Below are 18,745 nucleotides of genomic sequence, written 5' to 3'. Positions count from 1 at the left end.
ATGTCAAATGTGGACAGAGGAGATCCTGATCAAACTACAAAAATAATTCCCAATTTTTTTCTTTTTTGTAATAACCTCAACTTGCATTTTGTGCTCGGGACTTGGTTCGGTTTCTCTGCTTTTGTTTATTTTCAGTGACAACCCGTGTGTTTACCAGTGTGCCTGATCAGGTTTGGCACCCATAAGCATTTACAGAAGCAACAAGGCAGCAAATGAGGCCTCAAAATCGAATGCCTGTATGACATGGACAACTAAGTGGTTCTGCAGCTCTTCCCATCACTAGCAGCGAGATGAGTGACAAGTACAAACACAGCCATCCTATCCCAACTTTCCTGTCCCAGCAGCAGCACGGTGACTCATTGCTGGCAAGTTCCCTTTTTCCTGGCACCAGATGCCAAAGAGAGACATTCTCATTTGGGAAGATAGTGAGTGAGACATTCTTTCTCCACTGACCCTCCAGCAACACTTTCTTTGGAAGGATATAGCTGTGAAGCAATTATACTGAGTCTGTTCACCAAGTAGCTTTCTTAACTGACAATGTGACTGACACCTTAGTGGCAAACACTGACACCCAAACATGTAAAAACACTGCACAAACTCTGGACTCTGTTCACTTTACAACTTGCAGTGACTTTGACAAGGCGACTCGCAGTCCGTCGTGTAATTACATTTGTAGGGATGAAGTGTTTTAGAGAGACTCTTTGGGGAAGGGCCCATTTATGTAAGTCTGATTTTCTTCTTGCGCAGATAAAGGCTGAGTGCCAGCTTGACACAGGGCCCGTTAAAGAAGCTGAGCAGCAGACACAACAGCAAGCCTATTTACGACTCTAAGAAATTAGCTAGTCCTTAGAGAACTGGGCTGAGGTTTAGCACAAAGAAAGAGCGAGAGAGAGAAAAGTCTTACATTCCAGTCGGTTCCTCGGGTGTATACAGAGCCAGCATCTGTAATTTCCTATCCAGTGGTCAAGAAGTTTCATTCAGTGATGTGATTTGGGGGGGGGGGGGGGGGGCAAGCTGCAGTCAGCAATTTTACACAGAGCAAGGAAGAGGGGCATGACAAAGGAAAGGTCCTCGGAGAGGTGGGGTGTAGATAATCAAACACTCTTGTGACTTTAGCGTCTCTATCAGGGCAGACACTGGCCCAGAGCGTAAACCAAAGTCTCCTTATCTTATTCAGACACACATATACAAGAGAAGACAGGGGAACAGATTTCTGTATTTTTCCAATTTCTCAGTTTATTCCTTTTCCCTTTAAGTTGAGCTTCTTAACATTCCTGAATTACATCCAATTTTTCTCAGGCTTCAGCAGTGTCATGACACTCTGGGTGACAGACGGGGGTGTGGGGGTGGTAGTGGCTCCTTATTCGGCAGCCTGACATATCCCTCTTTGGCCAAAATAGAAAATGGTTATTTTTCTCTCCACTTAATCTTCTGACTTTGATGACAAACTGAAATTGAAATTCGGCCCTTTAGTGCTTTTCCTGGGTTTGTTTTTTGTGCTGTGTTTGCATTGGCTGACTGGTAAAGTGCCAACTGAAATGAGTCTCTGAGATCAATAATTAAAAAGAGCAAAGTATCAACAGCTGGTCAAAATCTGACAGAGTTTTGTTTGAGGTAACTTTGGAAGTGCAGCATTATATACATGTTGTGTTACTATGCAGGCACTCGGAGTTTCATTTAGGATGAAGTACAAAAACCCATGTGATTGTTTAATTATTGATGCACAAAAAATATTCCGAGCAAAACAGATCTGAAATGAGGATTTATACAAGAAGACAGAGAGGCAGAGTGTGGTGCAAGAGTTCAAACACTGTTGCATATGATGGTTTGGGTGTGCCCTTAAACTGGACCAGACACCATGACAGGCCTAGACAGAGGCAGATCTTTAGTGCTGTATGTCCTTCTAAGGAATGAGGTAGGTGGCTCTGTGTGTTTGCCCAGATAAATGAGCTATAAATGTCATATTTTGTTTCTGATCCATGTATATATAGTATTTAGGACTTACTGTAAAGGTATTGATGACAACTAGTGTGGATATGGATAGAGGAAAAATGATAATTATACAGATTCGTGTGACAAAGCAGATCAATGTGAATAGATGGGATCTTTACATATAAGGTATGTATACCATACAATAAAATGTGATATTTGATTGCTTTCAAAAATATCTTATATTTCCGCCAGTATTAGAAAAATCTGATAGTCTGTCTTAAAAGAATTGGAAACTGATCTTCATACTTGCTTACAACCCACAAATCCAATTAAGGTTACAATCCTTGTTCCTACTGAGCAAAGAGGGGACAACTTGGTCCAAACAGGGCAGCTGGGATATTGAGTTTCCCCCCCATCTGTCTCAATATTCCTGCAGACAGGTCTAAAAGTGAGCTGGAGTGTGGGAATGTGGGAGACTCTGTCTGTTTTTTGCACACTGCCAGAGCCAAAGTGAGAATGACTAGTGCGGGCCTTTCTGTCTCCACAGTCTTCGCATGATGAGTCCTGTCAGGGCCAGGCCTTCCCCCTTTCTTCTTCGACTGCCCTCCCGTCCGGCCTGATTATGTGTTAAATCCGCCCGTGTGTCAGGATGGATGTGGAAAGAATGTATGCTGAAGTGAGCCGAGCTGGGCTGCAGAGACCCGGAGAGAGCAGCCTGGAGATAGCACCCCATTAGAGTGATAAAAGACCCAGAGGGAGGAAAGCAGCCGACAGGACCAACATGCACAGCCACTGATGAATGCCAGGTGGAACGGGTCAAGTGTGATAAGGGAAACTGTTTATTTTCTTATTTAAAAAAAAAAACCCCACTGTTTTCTGTGGCCGAAGCCACAGCGATAGGGAAATGTCTTTATAAATATCAACTCTAAACACAGGCACGGTATGGTACCATATGTGGCGCCTTTCGCCTCTGGTTTATGACTCTGTTTCCTCCGAGTGTCTTTTCCATTGTCTGCATGATTCTGACATTCACTGTCAGTTGGCACACAAGGCTGTGTATTGCTGGAAGTTTGATTTATATTCTGCAGCTGATTACAGAGTTTGGGGGATAATTGTAAACCTAACCCTAACCCTAAATAGGTGGTCTGTTCACACCTTCTTTCTTAAGGATATGGCTTGAAATCTGTTTTCAAGGCCCTTATTTCATAAGAGTTGTGGATATAAGATTTGTACTCCTAAATGGGTGTGCTAAAATATTTAAGGACAGAAACACCAGACAGTTTTCCCAGATAGTGCGAGGAACTGGCTTTAATATAGGACTGACTGCTCATTTTTTTCTCCATGGCAGTTTAATCTACCCATGCTTACATGTTAAATGTTCCCTAAACACAATATATTTGCTGATGAAAAACTACCAACTCTACAAGTAATGTAATAAAATTTTTTAAGTAAAAGACATTTTTCCGGCACTGAATCCCCTGACTAACCTTGTCCTACCGCCATATTTTGGGTGGTGCAATGCCAAGAGCCACCTGTAAAACAAATTCTTCTTCTCTCTCTCTCTCGATCGCTTCTGTTATGCTGCACTACTGTTGCTAACATTAATACTGTCAGAAACATGGTCTGTCAGCTATTTCAGCTGCATATTCAGGGAACCATAAAATGCTATTTAAAAACCCAAATCCAACTACACGTTTTTAAGTTTTACTTTCAAGGCATGCAATTAGGATGATGACATGTTCGGAAAACCGAGCGGGCCGATGACGTCCTTCTCTGAGCTTATTTCTTATGCATTGATATAGCTCAGGGTCTACGTGCATTGTTGTGATTAGATGTGACTTATGTTCCTTGCCTCAATAAATAGTAGGCCTCGACGTGGAATTCATCAGGCTCTGTTTTTCATCAGGCGCTTTATGCATGCTGAACTATGGCTGCATCTCTTTTATGGACTAAAGCCTGTGGTGTTTTCCGCCGCAATGTAAGAGGCAGTATATCTTTAGAGTAATCTGAAAGCTACGCAGACATGCAGACCTGGAAAAATCCAAGCCAAGTATATTTCGTCTACTTTAAAAGCTAAAGGACAGTTCAATTGATCTCATTGCAGAGGTGATGTGTGGATTTTTTTAGCTGCAAAGATTTTGGAAAAATCGAGTGCACCTTCAAGGATGACATACGTTATTTATTAGGTATGAGGTATCCAAAGTCCTCTAATAAAACACTGTCAATTTTTTTTGGTCTGTAATTTTATTGTATTTTTCCCAGTTCAAACATGATTTTGGTTTTGAGTGTGATCACAGGAATAACAAGCAGAGCAGCAAGCATTTCTTGAATTTTTTCTTCTTTCCTCTGAGTCCAGTGCACCACTCTACACCTCAGTGATTTATAAGTTAAAAAGAGACGCTCAGCAGCTGGGTTTTGCCCACAGACATGTTAATCTCACACCTATGAGAGGCAAGGCAGTTGCCCAGCCTGGGGAAACAGTGGCAGAAATACACAGAAAAGGATGAGAACAAAGTCTTTTGTAAAAAAAAAAAAAAAATCTCTTCATGGGGCAGAGATAGAGTTTCAATGTCAAACCCTTTTCAAACAAGCTCATTTTGAACAGTGACACCTCCCAAAGGCTTTGGAAGAAGCAGGGAAGCAAGGGCATTCAACAATCGGAGCCAAAAAAGAATGAATAGGAGCCACATAAAAACACATACAAAATGGTTAAAGAATATGATGTCATGTTATGATGGTTCTCCCCCACCAACCCTTCCCACCCCAACATACTTGGAATGATTATGTCTGGCTGCTGCTGCTCTCAACACATCTGCACAACCAGCCCATTCATCGGAGGTACCTGTGCTTAGTGGGAGATAAGTAGCTTTCCACGAGAAACAAAAAGAAGATTAGCTCTGCCGTACGCTGTGTTGGAGGGCATGCAGCTTTGCCCTCCAAAAGCAGAGAAAACCTGAAGAAAGTGCCTGCTTTGGTTGTTCACATCAAAGATCAAAGCCAGATGCTGATTAAGTCACAAAAATCAAAGTTAAAAAGTGCAGGAGACATCTAAGCCAATTCTCCTACAGTGGCAATTAAAGGAATGCTTTTACAAAGTTTAAACTCATTAATATTTGTTTTAGATCACTCTCAGTAAAATTCCCCCTTTGAGCAGCTGAGCACGAGAAATAACATTCATTTGTTGTCATATTATAGGACAGGGCACGTCTATTTTTTATCCCCAAAATAGAAAGCATGTAGTTGGTTTTGTCTTGCTGAAAAGGAAACATAGAATTACATTTTCAGATTAACTCTAAGCTGAACCTCACAGAGGAATTGACTTCATCAGAGCCCTCACCGACAGCTATACAAATGGCAAACAACAAACTCAATCACCTGTTTTCTCCTTCATTGCAACTGCTAATTTATTTCGTGGTCTTGGTAGAAAAAAAAGTATTTGAAGATTAAACGCATTACATCAGTGAATGGTCTCTCAAACTGCCTGGCCTGCATCGTGAGTCTGCACACAGACCTCCTAAGAGGCCTCTGCTTCTTTAAGTTATCATGCGGAGTGAGCTTTTGAAATGGATTCTCAGTGACATGGAAAATGTCCCTGCCTAATCGTCTTTTGTTTAGTTCATTTAACTCACATGGAAACAAGAGAGTGGGTCCTTAAGCCCAGCCGTGCAGGCTACCTTTACGAAGGAGGCGGCCACCTCTAAAAAGGAGCCTTGCTAAAAGACACTGCAGATGAGACCAAGACTTTGCATTCTCAGGATGAATACATGGGGTCCAGAGGTCTGACCGATCGAAAGCCCCCCAGGAGCCCAAGCGAAATCAGCCCTGAAAATGTCCCCAGTCAGCAACTGAGCATTATCTACCGTTCTAACCTGCCCCCACCCACCCCTCTCCAATTCCAGAGCTATGACAGAAAGGAATGAAACACTAGTCTGTGGCCAAAGCGTTCCCTTGAAACAAAGGGAGTAGCTTGGCCTCAGATGAGTGCTTGTACAGATCTGCTCCTACAGGGCTGGTTCACTTTTGTATCAACAGTTGGAAAATGAATCACGACTATTTTCTGACTCTTTTTGTAAACCGCACAATTAATCAGGTAATCTGAGTAATTATCAGATAATTTAATAATGAACATAATTAGCAGTTGCATTCCTAAACATGTCAACTCCTGTTTCACAGAGAATGGTTTATTTTCAGACAACGATCCAAAAGAAACAGCTGAATTTCCTGAAACAGAGCCATCCTCAGCACATCTTAAGTTCTTCTTCCTCTGGGTGTAAGTGGGGGAAAAAGTGAGAAGTTATGTAATAAGTTATTGATTTTCCTCTTAAAGGGAGACTGAACCAAAGAGCCAGTGGTCTGAAGCCTCCCAGAGGAGCAGCCCCACTGATAACACTACCCTCCCTGCTGCCTCTTAAGATGGCAAGACCCCAGGCCTCGTCACATATCACTTTCACCCTCATGCCACGGGGACACAACAGAGAACAACAAAGACAATGTCTTCTGACATGGACTTCTCCTGTCTGACCACATCCCTCTCTAGCAGTCAGCACCAAGCAATTACAAAAAAAAAGACATCTGTGCCACAGTTTGGGTAGATAAGCAGGACAACAGCATGGAAGAGCAAGAAAAGATGAAGGCCGCTGCACTGCGAGGGGGGCTCTTTTGCCATGCAGGGGGGAGGGAAGCCAGAGAGGTGACTCTGCTGGTGAGCAGAGGTCAACTGTGCAAACATCCATCTTCTTCTTGACAGGATCCTGTCAGCCTGGGTGCTCACGTTACTAAACACAACAGGCAGGCCTCCATTGTGGTGCTGTGCTGGTCTGCAGCCATGTGTAAATGAAGTTAATATTCCCTGACCTCACGCATGGCCAAATGTGGACCCCAGTGTCACCTTGGAAATAACGCTATCTGTCGCAAAATCACAAAGCATTCCCTTTCTGGTGGTTACAAAGTCTTTAACTGACCATATGCTTTTGTTTGTGTGAGAATGAGGAATGTTTACTCGGATTCTATTCATGCAGTGCAACGCAGGGTCTCAAATTTGAACTGGCAGGTCAGATTTTTTTTTTCCCATGCTGACATGAAATAGCCGGTTGGTCCAATTTGCACTTATAATCACACATGTCTTCCATTCAGAATGGTGAGCCAGTAAAACTAGAAATCCATCTTGTTTGCATCAAAGTTAGAGGTAAATACAAAAAAGAAGTATCAAAAGGGATCCAGCTGCATCCATTTTAAATGAAACAATGTGATCTAATTAATTAATTAATTAATTCCTTGTTCTTGTGTCAATCTATCACTTTCCCACAGTTGTTTGCCTGCCAAGTGTTGATAACCTTTACATGTTCTAGGATGAGCAGTTCATGAAAAATGTCTGAATTTCTGTGGTAGAGTACAACTGGCATTCCATCTGGTCCTGTGTCTACAGAGACTAAATTAGGCTAAAAATGTATGGCATGTCTAGCTAAGACAAGCCGTGAAAATGGCATGAACCTGAGCTGAGAATAATGGAAACGAAACAAAAACTGCCCAGGGCATCTACAGGGAGTGCAGAATTATTAGGCAAATGAGTATTTTGTCCACATCATCCTCTTCATGCATGTTGTCTTACTCCAAGCTGTATAGGCTCCAAAGCCTACTACCAATTAAGCATATTAGGTGATGTGCATCTCTGTAATGAAAAGGGGTGTGGTCTAATGACATCAACACCCTATATCAGGTGTGCATAATTATTAGGCAACGTCCTTTCCTTTGGCAAAATGGGTCAAAAGAAGGACTTGATAGGCCCAGAAAAGTCAAAAATAGTGAGATATCTTGCAGAGGGATGCAGCAGTCTCAAAATTGCAAAGCTTCTGAAGCGTGATCATCGAACAATCAAGCGTTTCATTCAAAATAGTCAACAGGGTCGCAAGAAGCGTGTGGAAAAACCAAGGCGCAAAATAACTGCCCATGAACTGAGAAAAGTCAAGCGTGCAGCTGCCAAGATGCCACTTGCCACCAGTTTGGCCATATTTCAGAGCTGCAACATCACTGGAGTGCCCAAAAGCACAAGGTGTGCAATACTCAGAGACATGGCCAAGGTAAGAAAGGCTGAAAGACGACCACCACTGAACAAGACACACAAGCTGAAACGTCAAGACTGGGCCAAGAAATATCTCAAGACTGGTTTTTCTAAGGTTTTATGGACTGATGAAATGAGAGTGAGTCTTGATGGGCCAGATGGATGGGCCCGTGGCTGGATTGGTAAAGGGCAGAGAGCTCCAGTCCGACTCAGACGCCAGCAAGGTGGAGGTGGAGTACTGGTTTGGGCTGGTATCATCAAAGATGAGCTTGTGGGGCCTTTTCGGGTTGAGGATGGAGTCAAGCTCAACTCCCAGTCCTACTGCCAGTTTCTGGAAGACACCTTCTTCAAGCAGTGGTACAGGAAGAAGTCTGCATCCTTCAAGAAAAACATGATTTTCATGCAGGACAATGCTCCATCACACGCGTCCAAGTACTCCACAGCGTGGCTGGCAAGAAAGGGTATAAAAGAAGAAAAACTAATGACATGGCCACCTTGTTCACCTGATCTGAACCCCATTGAGAACCTGTGGTCCATCATCAAATGTGAGATTTACAAGGAGGGAAAACAGTACACCTCTCTGAACAGTGTCTGGGAGGCTGTGGTTGCTGCTGCACGCAATGTTGATGGTGAACAGATCAAAACACTGACAGAATCCATGGATGGCAGGCTTTTGAGTGTCCTTGCAAAGAAAGGTGGCTATATTGGTCGCTGATTTGTTTTTGTTTTGTTTTTGAATGTCAGAAATGTATATTTGTGAATGTGGAGATGTTATATTGGTTTCACTGGTAAAAATAAATAATTGAAATGGGTATATATTTGTTTTTTGTTAAGTTGCCTAATAATTATGCACAGTAATAGTCACCTGCACACACAGATATCCCCCTAAAATAGCTAAAACTAAAAACAAACTAAAAACTACTTCCAAAAACATTCAGCTTTGATATTAATGAGTTTTTTGGGTTCATTGAGAACATGGTTGTTGTTCAATAATAAAATTATTCCTCAAAAATACAACTTGCCTAATAATTCTGTACTCCCTGTATAAAGCTTAAATATCTTCATGAAACTTGTTTTTAATGCTGCTCAAAGAGTCTAATGCATGCACTCAGTTTTCAGGATGTGTGAATAAGTTAAGTAATCGGAATATTAATGTTCAAACTAATATTTACTAACCCAGGCTCTCACTTCTCATGCTGTAGTGGATATTTAAAAATGAGGCTCTGGATATGAACGTTATACAAGTACCATTTATTCCAGCTTGGCAAATCACGATTTTCAAACATAGTTTCCTTACTCATGCCTTAACTGTGGTTTAGTCTCTACTAATGAGCAGGAATTAAAGCAGAACATCTGGATAGGAATTGTCAGGAAGTAAATTCTACATCTGTTTTCAGCAGTGTAACTTTAGCTGAAATGTAGCACAATATTGCCCTTTTTATTGACCTAAAGCACTGTTTTCTTTTCTACGGAACCTGCAATTCCTATTTGTATAATTTTCTCCACCTATATAAAGCACAGAGAAGCAGAGTTTGGAGGTAATACTGAAGAGCCTCAAAATGCTAGAAAATAGAAATGAGGAGTAGAGTGTTCATGCAAAAAAAAAAAAAAAAAAAAATTTGGTTAAAGTAAGAAGCACAACACCTCCAGACATGGTCTAATTTAATTATTAGATCATTTTTCAAAATTACCTTGCATTAAAAAAAAATATTTTCTTTTTCAATCAAAAGTTCAGAAATGGCTCCATCTGCGATTGTATGAAATCAGCTATTCTATCGATGTCTAGCTTTTTACTTGATAAATGACTTTAATTATTACGTTATTATTGGGCACAGCGCTGAATGCTTTTGTTTTTGTCTCGGGGTCCTTCCCTAAGTGATCACTTTTAAGGTAGTGCCAACAGGATTGGTGGAAACATTGTGAGCAGAAAATAATACATCTTATCTCAGACTGCTACCTGCCAGGCCAAAACAACAAGTAGGAAAAAGCCCGAGGCTGAGAAAGAATGCTACTATTCACAGGAAACAGGCACTGGCAGTGACAGCATGCAATCCCATCCATCACCAATTTATTTCAATCTTGAGTGATTTGGGTCCATTTGGGTCTCTTGTGATATTCGACACATACCTATCATTTGCATAATTAAGCTCCAGAGCAGTGGCAAAAGACAGCCATTTGGTGTATTAAATTCACACCTTATTAATCAAGGGAGCATCAAGATGTATGAGGACCTCCTGACTTCTTGGCCTCATTTGAAATGCTAAATACAGCCTTTTCTTCAAGCCTGGAGCTAGACCTGGCTGCCTGGTGGCTTCCATACACGTAAGCTGTCGCGGTCAGATCCCAGCCCTTTCCCTCAGGGGGTTTAATCATCAATCAGTCTCCTACTAACTTCTGTCTAACTCCCTGACAGTCAAGATGGATGGTGCCAGCATTTACAGGATGCTGTATCCTCTCATTAGTTCTCTAGTTAGCATGCACCGATAGCAGTGAGATATGGCCCGTTTTATCTGTTTTCCACCAGACAGCAGTCTCTCCCTTTTCTGGGACAGGGTCAACAGTTAATCATTTCTCAGGCACTGGTTACTTAGTACCACAATGATGCGATGTGTCAAAATTGGACAACATACATTCCCGGGATTGAGTGAAACAAAGACACCAGTGTCTTCCCACAAGAGCCCTCTTTCTGTTTAAACGACTCAGTGGCTCCATTGCCACCAGTGGCCAGCGCTAAACAGAACCAGCAGATGAATGGGCGCTTTTTTCCCAACACGCACTTCTTTGCAAAATGAAGCCTTCGCAGGCTGCGGGGACACTTCAACTGGCCTTTTTCAACAGCCATTACGCTGAGATCACTGAACGAACACGGCGCAGATTGCCACAAAAGAGTTAACAACGGACCGAGGGGGGGGGATTTTGTGTGTGTATGTGTGTGGGTGAGGGTGGGGTGGGATGGGGGTGGGGGCAGAGATGATGAATGAGTGGATCACAACAACTTTTGGAGAAGGCCTTTGCATCCACACAGAGGCTCCTCAAATTACATGAGTGACAGCTCAGCTCGCTTACCCCACCCCCACCCTCCCAGTGCCCGCTTTATAATCATAGCACAGTTGCTCATTCTAAAACAGGCCAGTTAAGAAGTGTGTTAAGGAGTCAGTTTTCTTTACAATAAGTGCTTGTCAGATAACTACAAACCAAAGTCACCTTTTGGTTGTCATTATTCAAGGCAACACATGCTCAGCAAAGATTGAATGTAATGGAAATTATTTTCACGTGTTTACAAGACCACTGTAATCCTGGCTAGATCCTTAAGTGGCTTTAACCTGTTAGGAACAACTAGAATGTCAACAACCCATTAACGGTTAGGTGTAGTGTCAGTCACTTTTTATGCAATCTGTCCCTATCTAACATACCCAAATGAAAAGATTATAGCAGAATAAAAGGAAAGCCAAAATACATGTATGAGACTTTAATTGAAGGATAACATTATTTCAAACATGTATCCTTTTCACAAATAGGGCTTTATCTCAGCCAAAAACAATAACTAGAAAGATCTTCAGAGATCACAGGGTTCGGGATTAGGACTGGTTGACCTTGACAGGCAAAGTGTATTTCACTAAACAGCAGAATCATTTAGATTTGCAAAAATCATTAAAACTTTCCAAACCACTAAAATGAACGAGCACTCAGATGTTTGCTCTGTCAGGAGTTGGGAAAGCAAAAACTGAACCTATTAGTAGTACAACACAGAAAATACTAAACTTCCCTGTGCTTTGCCCCTCTGTATAATAAATTTTTCCAATGTACCAAATGTATAAACAGACATATGTTGGCAATGCTTCATTTTAACTCTTCACATTAAAAGCCCAGGAGTTAACATATCAACAGAAAAAGATAAAGTCACAAGATAAAGTAGGCTACTTTTACGGCACTAAGACAAACTGGTTCAAGGATCTCACTTATTCTTCCTACGGTCACAGATACTTGGACTTATTGCTCTGCTGTTCAGCTGACAGAAATACTTTGAATAGCTTTTAGATTGTTCTATGTGGAAACTACTGAATGGACAATTTGATGTCAGTGGAGCAACTGGAAGAAGTGCTGATGGTGCACTGTGATTCTCATTTTATTTAGATTAACTACCCCTTAATACAAAAGCATCTCATGCCTCAGTAGAGATAAAGCTCATAAAGGTGCAGTGTCAAGACTGGAATCTTGATCGGCACACGCATTAAGGTGCCTCCATCCCTCGGGTTTTTAACGACTAAAGGATAGACTCATTGTGCTGTTGCCCACATCTGCAGGTTATTTGTTGTAGTTGACACTTTAACAGATTAATTAACAGAGACATGCAACCATCTTTTGTTGTGAGGACTCTGTACCAAGATGTAATAAAAGGTAGTTAAAATGACTCTGACAACCCAGAGCAGTTGGTTGTTCTGCTGCACCACACTCCCCATGGAAATAAATTGTGTGCTTTCTTTCAACCTGAGTGCACAATCGGATCTTATGTGTGCGTATAAGAACAAAAGAACAATAAGAAGGGGTTTTGTGGGGTCGGATAAGCGATAGCCTCCTAACATTAGCACAACTTGAGGCAGGCTGTGTTGCTCTAAATTACATGGTCTAATATATTTCATTAGCACACCTCCCTCAGAGGGGTCCCTAATGGATGACAGCATGGCATAAAAGCTTGTCTGCCAGGGACACTAATTTGTTCTTAGACGCATTCCGTTCAATTATTACTGGCTGCTGCTCCTTATAAGCTGCTTAGATTGAGGTTGCTCGCTTTGCAAAAAAGAAAAAGTTTGGCTAATAAGGGGCGCTGCTTAGGTTCCGTGACCCAAGTACCTAAGTCGCCCTTCTTTTAATCTGCAGTGATTTCTATCGCTCAAGTCAGGTGTCTACTGGAAGTAATCCTCTGGGAGTTCAGAGTGACAGAAAGCACATTATCGGTAATTGTAGTGGAACACTCGGCACCACAACAATCCAAAAACCAGCCTCCCTTCATAAATATCCCGAGGCCGAAATGCCACAGGACAGCGGCAATTTGTTTTCCCACTCTGTCTGGGTCATTTGGCCGGGTCACAGAGAATACTGAGTGACTGGATGGACTTCCTCTAGACCTGTATATTCTGCTAGTGATTGTCTTGGCTTCCAGCCAGTAACACAGAGGGAAGTGTTGGGAACTGCGGAGCTAAACTCAAGATATTATTTAATCCCAGTGTCAACAGAGTCATGTCAATAAATTAAAACCCTCATAATCGCTTAATACAAAATCAAATTATTAGACTTTATGCAAGTTTATTCCTGTCAAACCAGCTCATGTAATCCTACTATCACACACAACTATACGTCCACTGGTGCCTAAATTGTCATTCACCTGTTTTGCATAATCTAATCACAAATACTATTAAGTTCATTACTTTTTTCCTTATTTTTTTCATTTATAAAATGAACTGAATTATTTATAAAATGTTGTTAAATAAAAAAAAGTCTGAGAATTTCTCCCAAAAATTACATAAAAAATAAATCAATAAATGAGTGAAAGTGACTCACGTTCACATGCGTCTCCCTTCTGATGAAATCCAGCTTTGCATATACATTTCCCAATGGGCACTAGCCATTCCCCCTCAGCACTGCAGTGCATTTTAGGAGAGTTATCGGCTTCCTCCTCGGCATCGCTCACGCACATACCCTCGACCTCCACCAGTGAGGAGAACTCTGATCCCGTCACGGTGTCTGGGAACGTGGCCAGGTTCTCGATGATAGACCAACACTTCTTGTAATAAACTTTTACAGAGACCAGGGCGATGCACGCTCCTACATCCTGGAAGGCCAGGTAGAAGCCCCGCCTGGACAGGGGGCCAATTATGCGCACTTCGGTGTTCAGCTTCATCTTCCTCTCGCCTAGGTCACCCTGAGTGAAGCTTTCATCTGCTGCAATTGTGTCTATTTTCACGTACTGGTTCTCCCGTAAGCTTCGTCCTACCTCTGAATCTGTTTCCTGGTAATACAAGTTGAATGTCTCCTTGCAAGTGCCCACCACACCAGGTAGGCTGTTACAATCCCTCAAGGTGAATTTCAGCTCCACAAAAATTCTCTGGGCATCGCCCTTCTCTATCCAGTTAGTCCGAAGCCAGTTATTCTGATTGGGTTCCATGACTTGGCAAACCTGGTATGTTCGGATGGGTGTATAGTTCTCATCCAAGCCGCTTATCTCTTCCCACTGAAAGAACACAACACAGATTTGTACATGAATGCATCCACACAGAAACAAACTTGAATGTGAAAGCAATAACAGAGATAGGTGTCTAATGAAGAAACTTAAACTGCAGGTGATTACACTGTAACGAATACGACAAAGGTTTATGAAATATAGTCATTTCAGACAGCTTTATATACAAAAAACTGCAGAGAAGGTAGATTATCCGTTTATCGCACAAGCACATCTTTAAAGAATGATGGTGCTCAGTTTATCTGCTGGTGCTCACATTATTTATTTAAAAAGTCTCCCCCCCCCCACACACACACTTTAATCAGCAAGTTAGAAGTGGTTTGCTTGAGGCCTTTGTGCTCTGAATGCCAAAAGCCGGCAGAGTTTAGCTGCAGAAAACAGCCTCTTGCATGCTCCATCTTTCCTCAGGACAGACCTCTCTTGAGCAGAGGACTATAGCACATACATATTATTATTCCTATCACATATGTGAGACATCACAGATAGCAGGGGAAAAAATCCAGATATATGGAGCACATCCGCATGCACTCGATGCGGTTCTGCAGACTTACCCCACTGGGAGGATAGGAGATCCACTCCAGTTCTGTCTGCTGTGCCTTGGAGTCCAGTAGAATCACTAGTGACAGGAAACCAAGAAGCAGGTGGTTAAATCTCACCAGGGCATCGGGCCTTGGAATTACTGATAGGCCACACGTCTATACAGCACAAACCCGCGACCTAATTTCTGCCAGCAGAAAAATAGAAACGCAGAAAGGAAGGTATACACTGCAGCAGACAGGTCCTCATGCTTGGAACTTTCTAGCTCACTACGAAAAACACTAACGAAACATATGTAATAGGAATCACTACAAAAAAAATAAGCATTTGTATCTAATTTATATATTTTCCTTTTTAAAATTAAAAGTAATTTTAGCATGAAAGTTGTTGCCTTACGAAGAAAGTAGCTCTTATTACCCTGGACTTACAAGTGCAAAAAGATGAAGGCTATTTTGAGCTCCAGACGGCCACAAAACTACAGCGAAACAATGTGTGACATGCGGCGTCTCCGCAATTTTAAAGGACGGCGGCGACGAAGAGGGCAGTGGGGACGCGTGCGAGAGCGCAGAGCGGCACCGCGGCGGCTTCCCGAAAAATGGAGGAAGTTGTTTCAATTGTATTTAATATTAGCAGACATTTACATCACGACGGGGAAGGGAAGCGGCCACGGTGCACCGCCGGGGGAAAAGTCAATCAATAAAATTAATATTTACTTATTTGTTTATTTTTTGCATATTTAAAAAAATAAATCACGTCTGATGGAGGTCTACGAAATCCCGCATTCACCTGTGATTTACAATTCCTCACACCATTCCAGCATCTACGGTTATTACACTGTACTTTCCGCTATGAACACCAGTTCCTGCGGCTGACTTTATGCTTTTACTAACACGATCGTAAAATGTCATTTAACTCAATTCTGGCTAAATGAAGGCGCCAATTATTAGCTGTTATCGTGTATCTGAATTCCCTTCCATTTTAGTCTTCGATTGCCTTGACTCTAGACGACTTGAAAGTCTAAGGCAGATCATGTCTCCGCATCGTTCCACTGGATTTTCCTTCCAGGAAACAAGAACAGACACGACTGTCAAAAGCCGAGGACACTTTGGAGGAAATAACGCTCCGAAACTGCGTCCTGATAGAAGGCTTACTCACTTCCAGCGAGGCGAGACTGCTGCTGAGATATAAACCCACTTACGCCTGACAGACCGTTAATCTATAACAAGCAGGTTATTTGTACCGATTACCCACTGATGCTGGAACAAAAAAAAAACAAAAAAAAAAAACTAGAGCCTCTGCGCCTATTCTACAGCGTTTAGTTGCCGTGCGTAAAAACACCAAGAGACCGCTTACACCAAAGCCTGGTAGCAGACAATTCTGTTATGCCTGCTCAGTTATCACCTGACATTAAAATTCCGAGTAACTAAAAGCAAAAAGAGATATTTTTCTTTCAATGTCAGGACGCGATGTGCTGATTTTTGACATATTTATGTTAATGTCGTCTCCAACTGCAGTGGGGTGGAAGAGAGGAAAACTTTAGGAACTTACCTTCCTTCGCATTCTGTGCTTCACCTCTGTCTACATAAAAGCATAAATGAAGGCAAAACGTAATCCACAGACACGGGAGAGACCTGGAGAGCATGGTGCAGCTGTGGATTTCAATCTAGACCGTAACTAGCTTTGCCACCGTCTCGCGTGCTTCCCATTGACGACACTGAATCTGCTCTATGTACAACAATCCACTGGTCTCCACTCAAATATCGTCTGCTGCCGCTGGGAGGAGACTAAAGCTCCACTCGTGTCAGTTAGACGGACGGACAGAGGCATTATCCAACAGCAGCGCGAAGAAGGGAACGCAACAGACATGGAGAGCCAATACGAAGATGGAGGTGGAGTTTAAGGGGGATGAGCAAACTGGAGGTCCACGGCTGTGGAAATGTTGTCAGGAAAAGGGCAAGGGATTTTTTAGTATAGTGGATGTCTCAGCTGAACTCTACACGCACTCACACAATACAGCTCTAGTGAAAAACACAGACTTCCGCGGCGTTTGGTGATTTAAACTTTTATTAATTTTTCGGGTGATGTCACGGTTGATTTTGTTTTCCTCTGGAAATCAGTTCAGACACTGTGGAGAGGAGACAGTCAAACATCTAATCTGTAAACTCGTAATAAATCTTCACCTTCAGTTAAAAACTGTTATTTTGTGTTGTTGTTTTTTTTAGCTTCTGTGAAGCACTTGTCATTTTTATCTGGAACGGTGCTATAAAAACAAAATTTACTTACTTACTTTATTTCAATTATAAACAATAATATGCTTAAAAATGAATTTCATCGCTTCCCCTGGGTCTGAAGCAACCTCACCACAAAGAAATATCTGAAGCAACCACAGCCTCTGAACAAGTGCTGACACATAATGTGTTAAAGTACTAGTAATCCTTCATCATGATGTTATTCAAGTGAAGAAAAGATAAGTGGGCGAAGTCAAGAGTATTTATAATGTAGTTTAATTGTTATGTTACTGATTTTCAACAGATTGCCTTTCCCAGTGTGCTTTCATTTCCAGCTGTGTATATTGATTAGCCCATATATCCGAGTGCATGACTGTATGCCTTTTCCATGAGATAATGCAGTTAGAGTGTGTGTCTCTTTAAAGTTGGTTTTCCTGGTTTTTCCTAGTGTGTGACTTATATGTGATTGCAATGTTTTGTTTCAGCTCAGCTTCATTCAGTTAGAATTTTATTAGAGTCTAAAAGCACCACATTTGTGTTCAAACAAGATTTTGTCTGGCTATGTGGATGCTGGATGTATCACAAGCAACACAAAAAGGCTTCAGCATTGTGTGTGTGTGATTTGGCCAAATTTACATGTTAAACCAACAGCACTGTATATAGTGTCTGTTGTATATTACTGTGTTTTGTTAAATGCACCTCTGGCTGAATCACTATTTTATTTTTTGGCCATTTACTGTTTCGTACTGCTAAACTCAAAGAGGACGTCTGCTTCTTAACTCCAGATTTCTCATTATTGGACTTATCCAGACAAGCTTTGCATGATCCACAGTTCAAAATAGACCCTCTATGACTGTCTTATAGTAGGTCTGGGCACAGCTCCATCAGTTAACCCTCTGCCCCAAACATTTAGTTTTAATTCCATCTTCCACGTGTGACTAAGATGACCACCCATATGGAAAAGAAATAGAAAAAACTTATAAAAGACTTGCATCAGATTTGCTTCATATAGTGAATCATATAAGGCTTACATGATTTACTCATGAAAGTGGCCACTTTCTCATTACTTTCATATATTGTTTTAGTAAGTATCCAAAACATACAAGTTTCATTTATATGATTCTTCAAGGGATCTTATATCCGTTTTCACTCTTGTATGCTTTTCATACAAGTTTCACACAAGACAGATACAAACTTTATAAGATTTATATATATCTTTTCCATATCTTTTCTCTGTGACATCATACACAGCCAAAAGTAGAAAAACGCTGTCTGAGCATTTCTGAACTTTTAGTTCATGTGTTTCCTTGTTCATGCTTTGACCCCATTATTTTAAACATTGGATAAGATTACTGAGAACATCCACAATTGTAATATAAATAAAAGAACAGAGGGAGGGTGGCTTTTCCAGGCTTTGATAAATGTGCTATGTACAGATGTGGAGAAGGAAAACAGAATGACTAGATTAAAAGAAAATCAAAGTATAATTAAAAAGTTGCGTTTCAGGCTGAGTGGAAGTGGGTTTCCATTGCTTCCTGGGTTCTTATAGGTAAAGGAGTCTTTAATGTTTGAGCCAAATATAGCATTTGATGGAGAGACATTAAATGGCGTTTTTAATCTGTGGAAGGTCACCTTAAGAAAGTCCCACAGAGACAGGCCACTCACACAACAGGACCTGTTTCATTACTGCTCCCGTGCTTCAGAGACTTTCAGCTTAAAGATGGACCCACCGGGGGTCTTTAAGTAACAAAC

The 18,745-nt window shown here is 41.6% G+C and overlaps 1 protein-coding gene across 2 annotated transcripts in view; it reads right to left on the bottom strand.

The window, feature by feature from the left end:
• Nucleotides 1-16,732, bottom strand: part of epha7 (eph receptor A7) — an 86,236-nt gene extending 69,504 nt beyond the window's left edge. Inside the window, exons 1-3 of one of the 2 annotated variants that reach the window (XM_026143112.2) lie at nucleotides 16,314-16,732; nucleotides 14,780-14,844; nucleotides 13,550-14,219 (exon numbers count right to left, since the gene is read on the bottom strand). In XM_026143112.2, coding sequence (XP_025998897.2) covers nucleotides 13,550-14,219; nucleotides 14,780-14,844; nucleotides 16,314-16,407 — 829 coding nt within the window. In that variant the 5' untranslated portion in view covers nucleotides 16,408-16,732. The remainder of the gene's footprint in view (nucleotides 1-13,549; nucleotides 14,220-14,779; nucleotides 14,845-16,313) is intronic. The other variant, XM_026143114.2, reaches the window with a different exon arrangement.
• Nucleotides 16,733-18,745: the final 2,013 nt, after the last annotated feature.

The sequence above is a fragment of the Astatotilapia calliptera genome, chromosome 15, assembly GCF_964374335.1.
Source record: "Astatotilapia calliptera chromosome 15, fAstCal68.1, whole genome shotgun sequence".
Classification (NCBI taxonomy): Eukaryota; Metazoa; Chordata; class Actinopteri; order Cichliformes; family Cichlidae; genus Astatotilapia; species Astatotilapia calliptera.
Note: the sequence above shows the minus strand (reverse complement) of the source record. Positions and strands in the feature narration are given on the sequence as shown.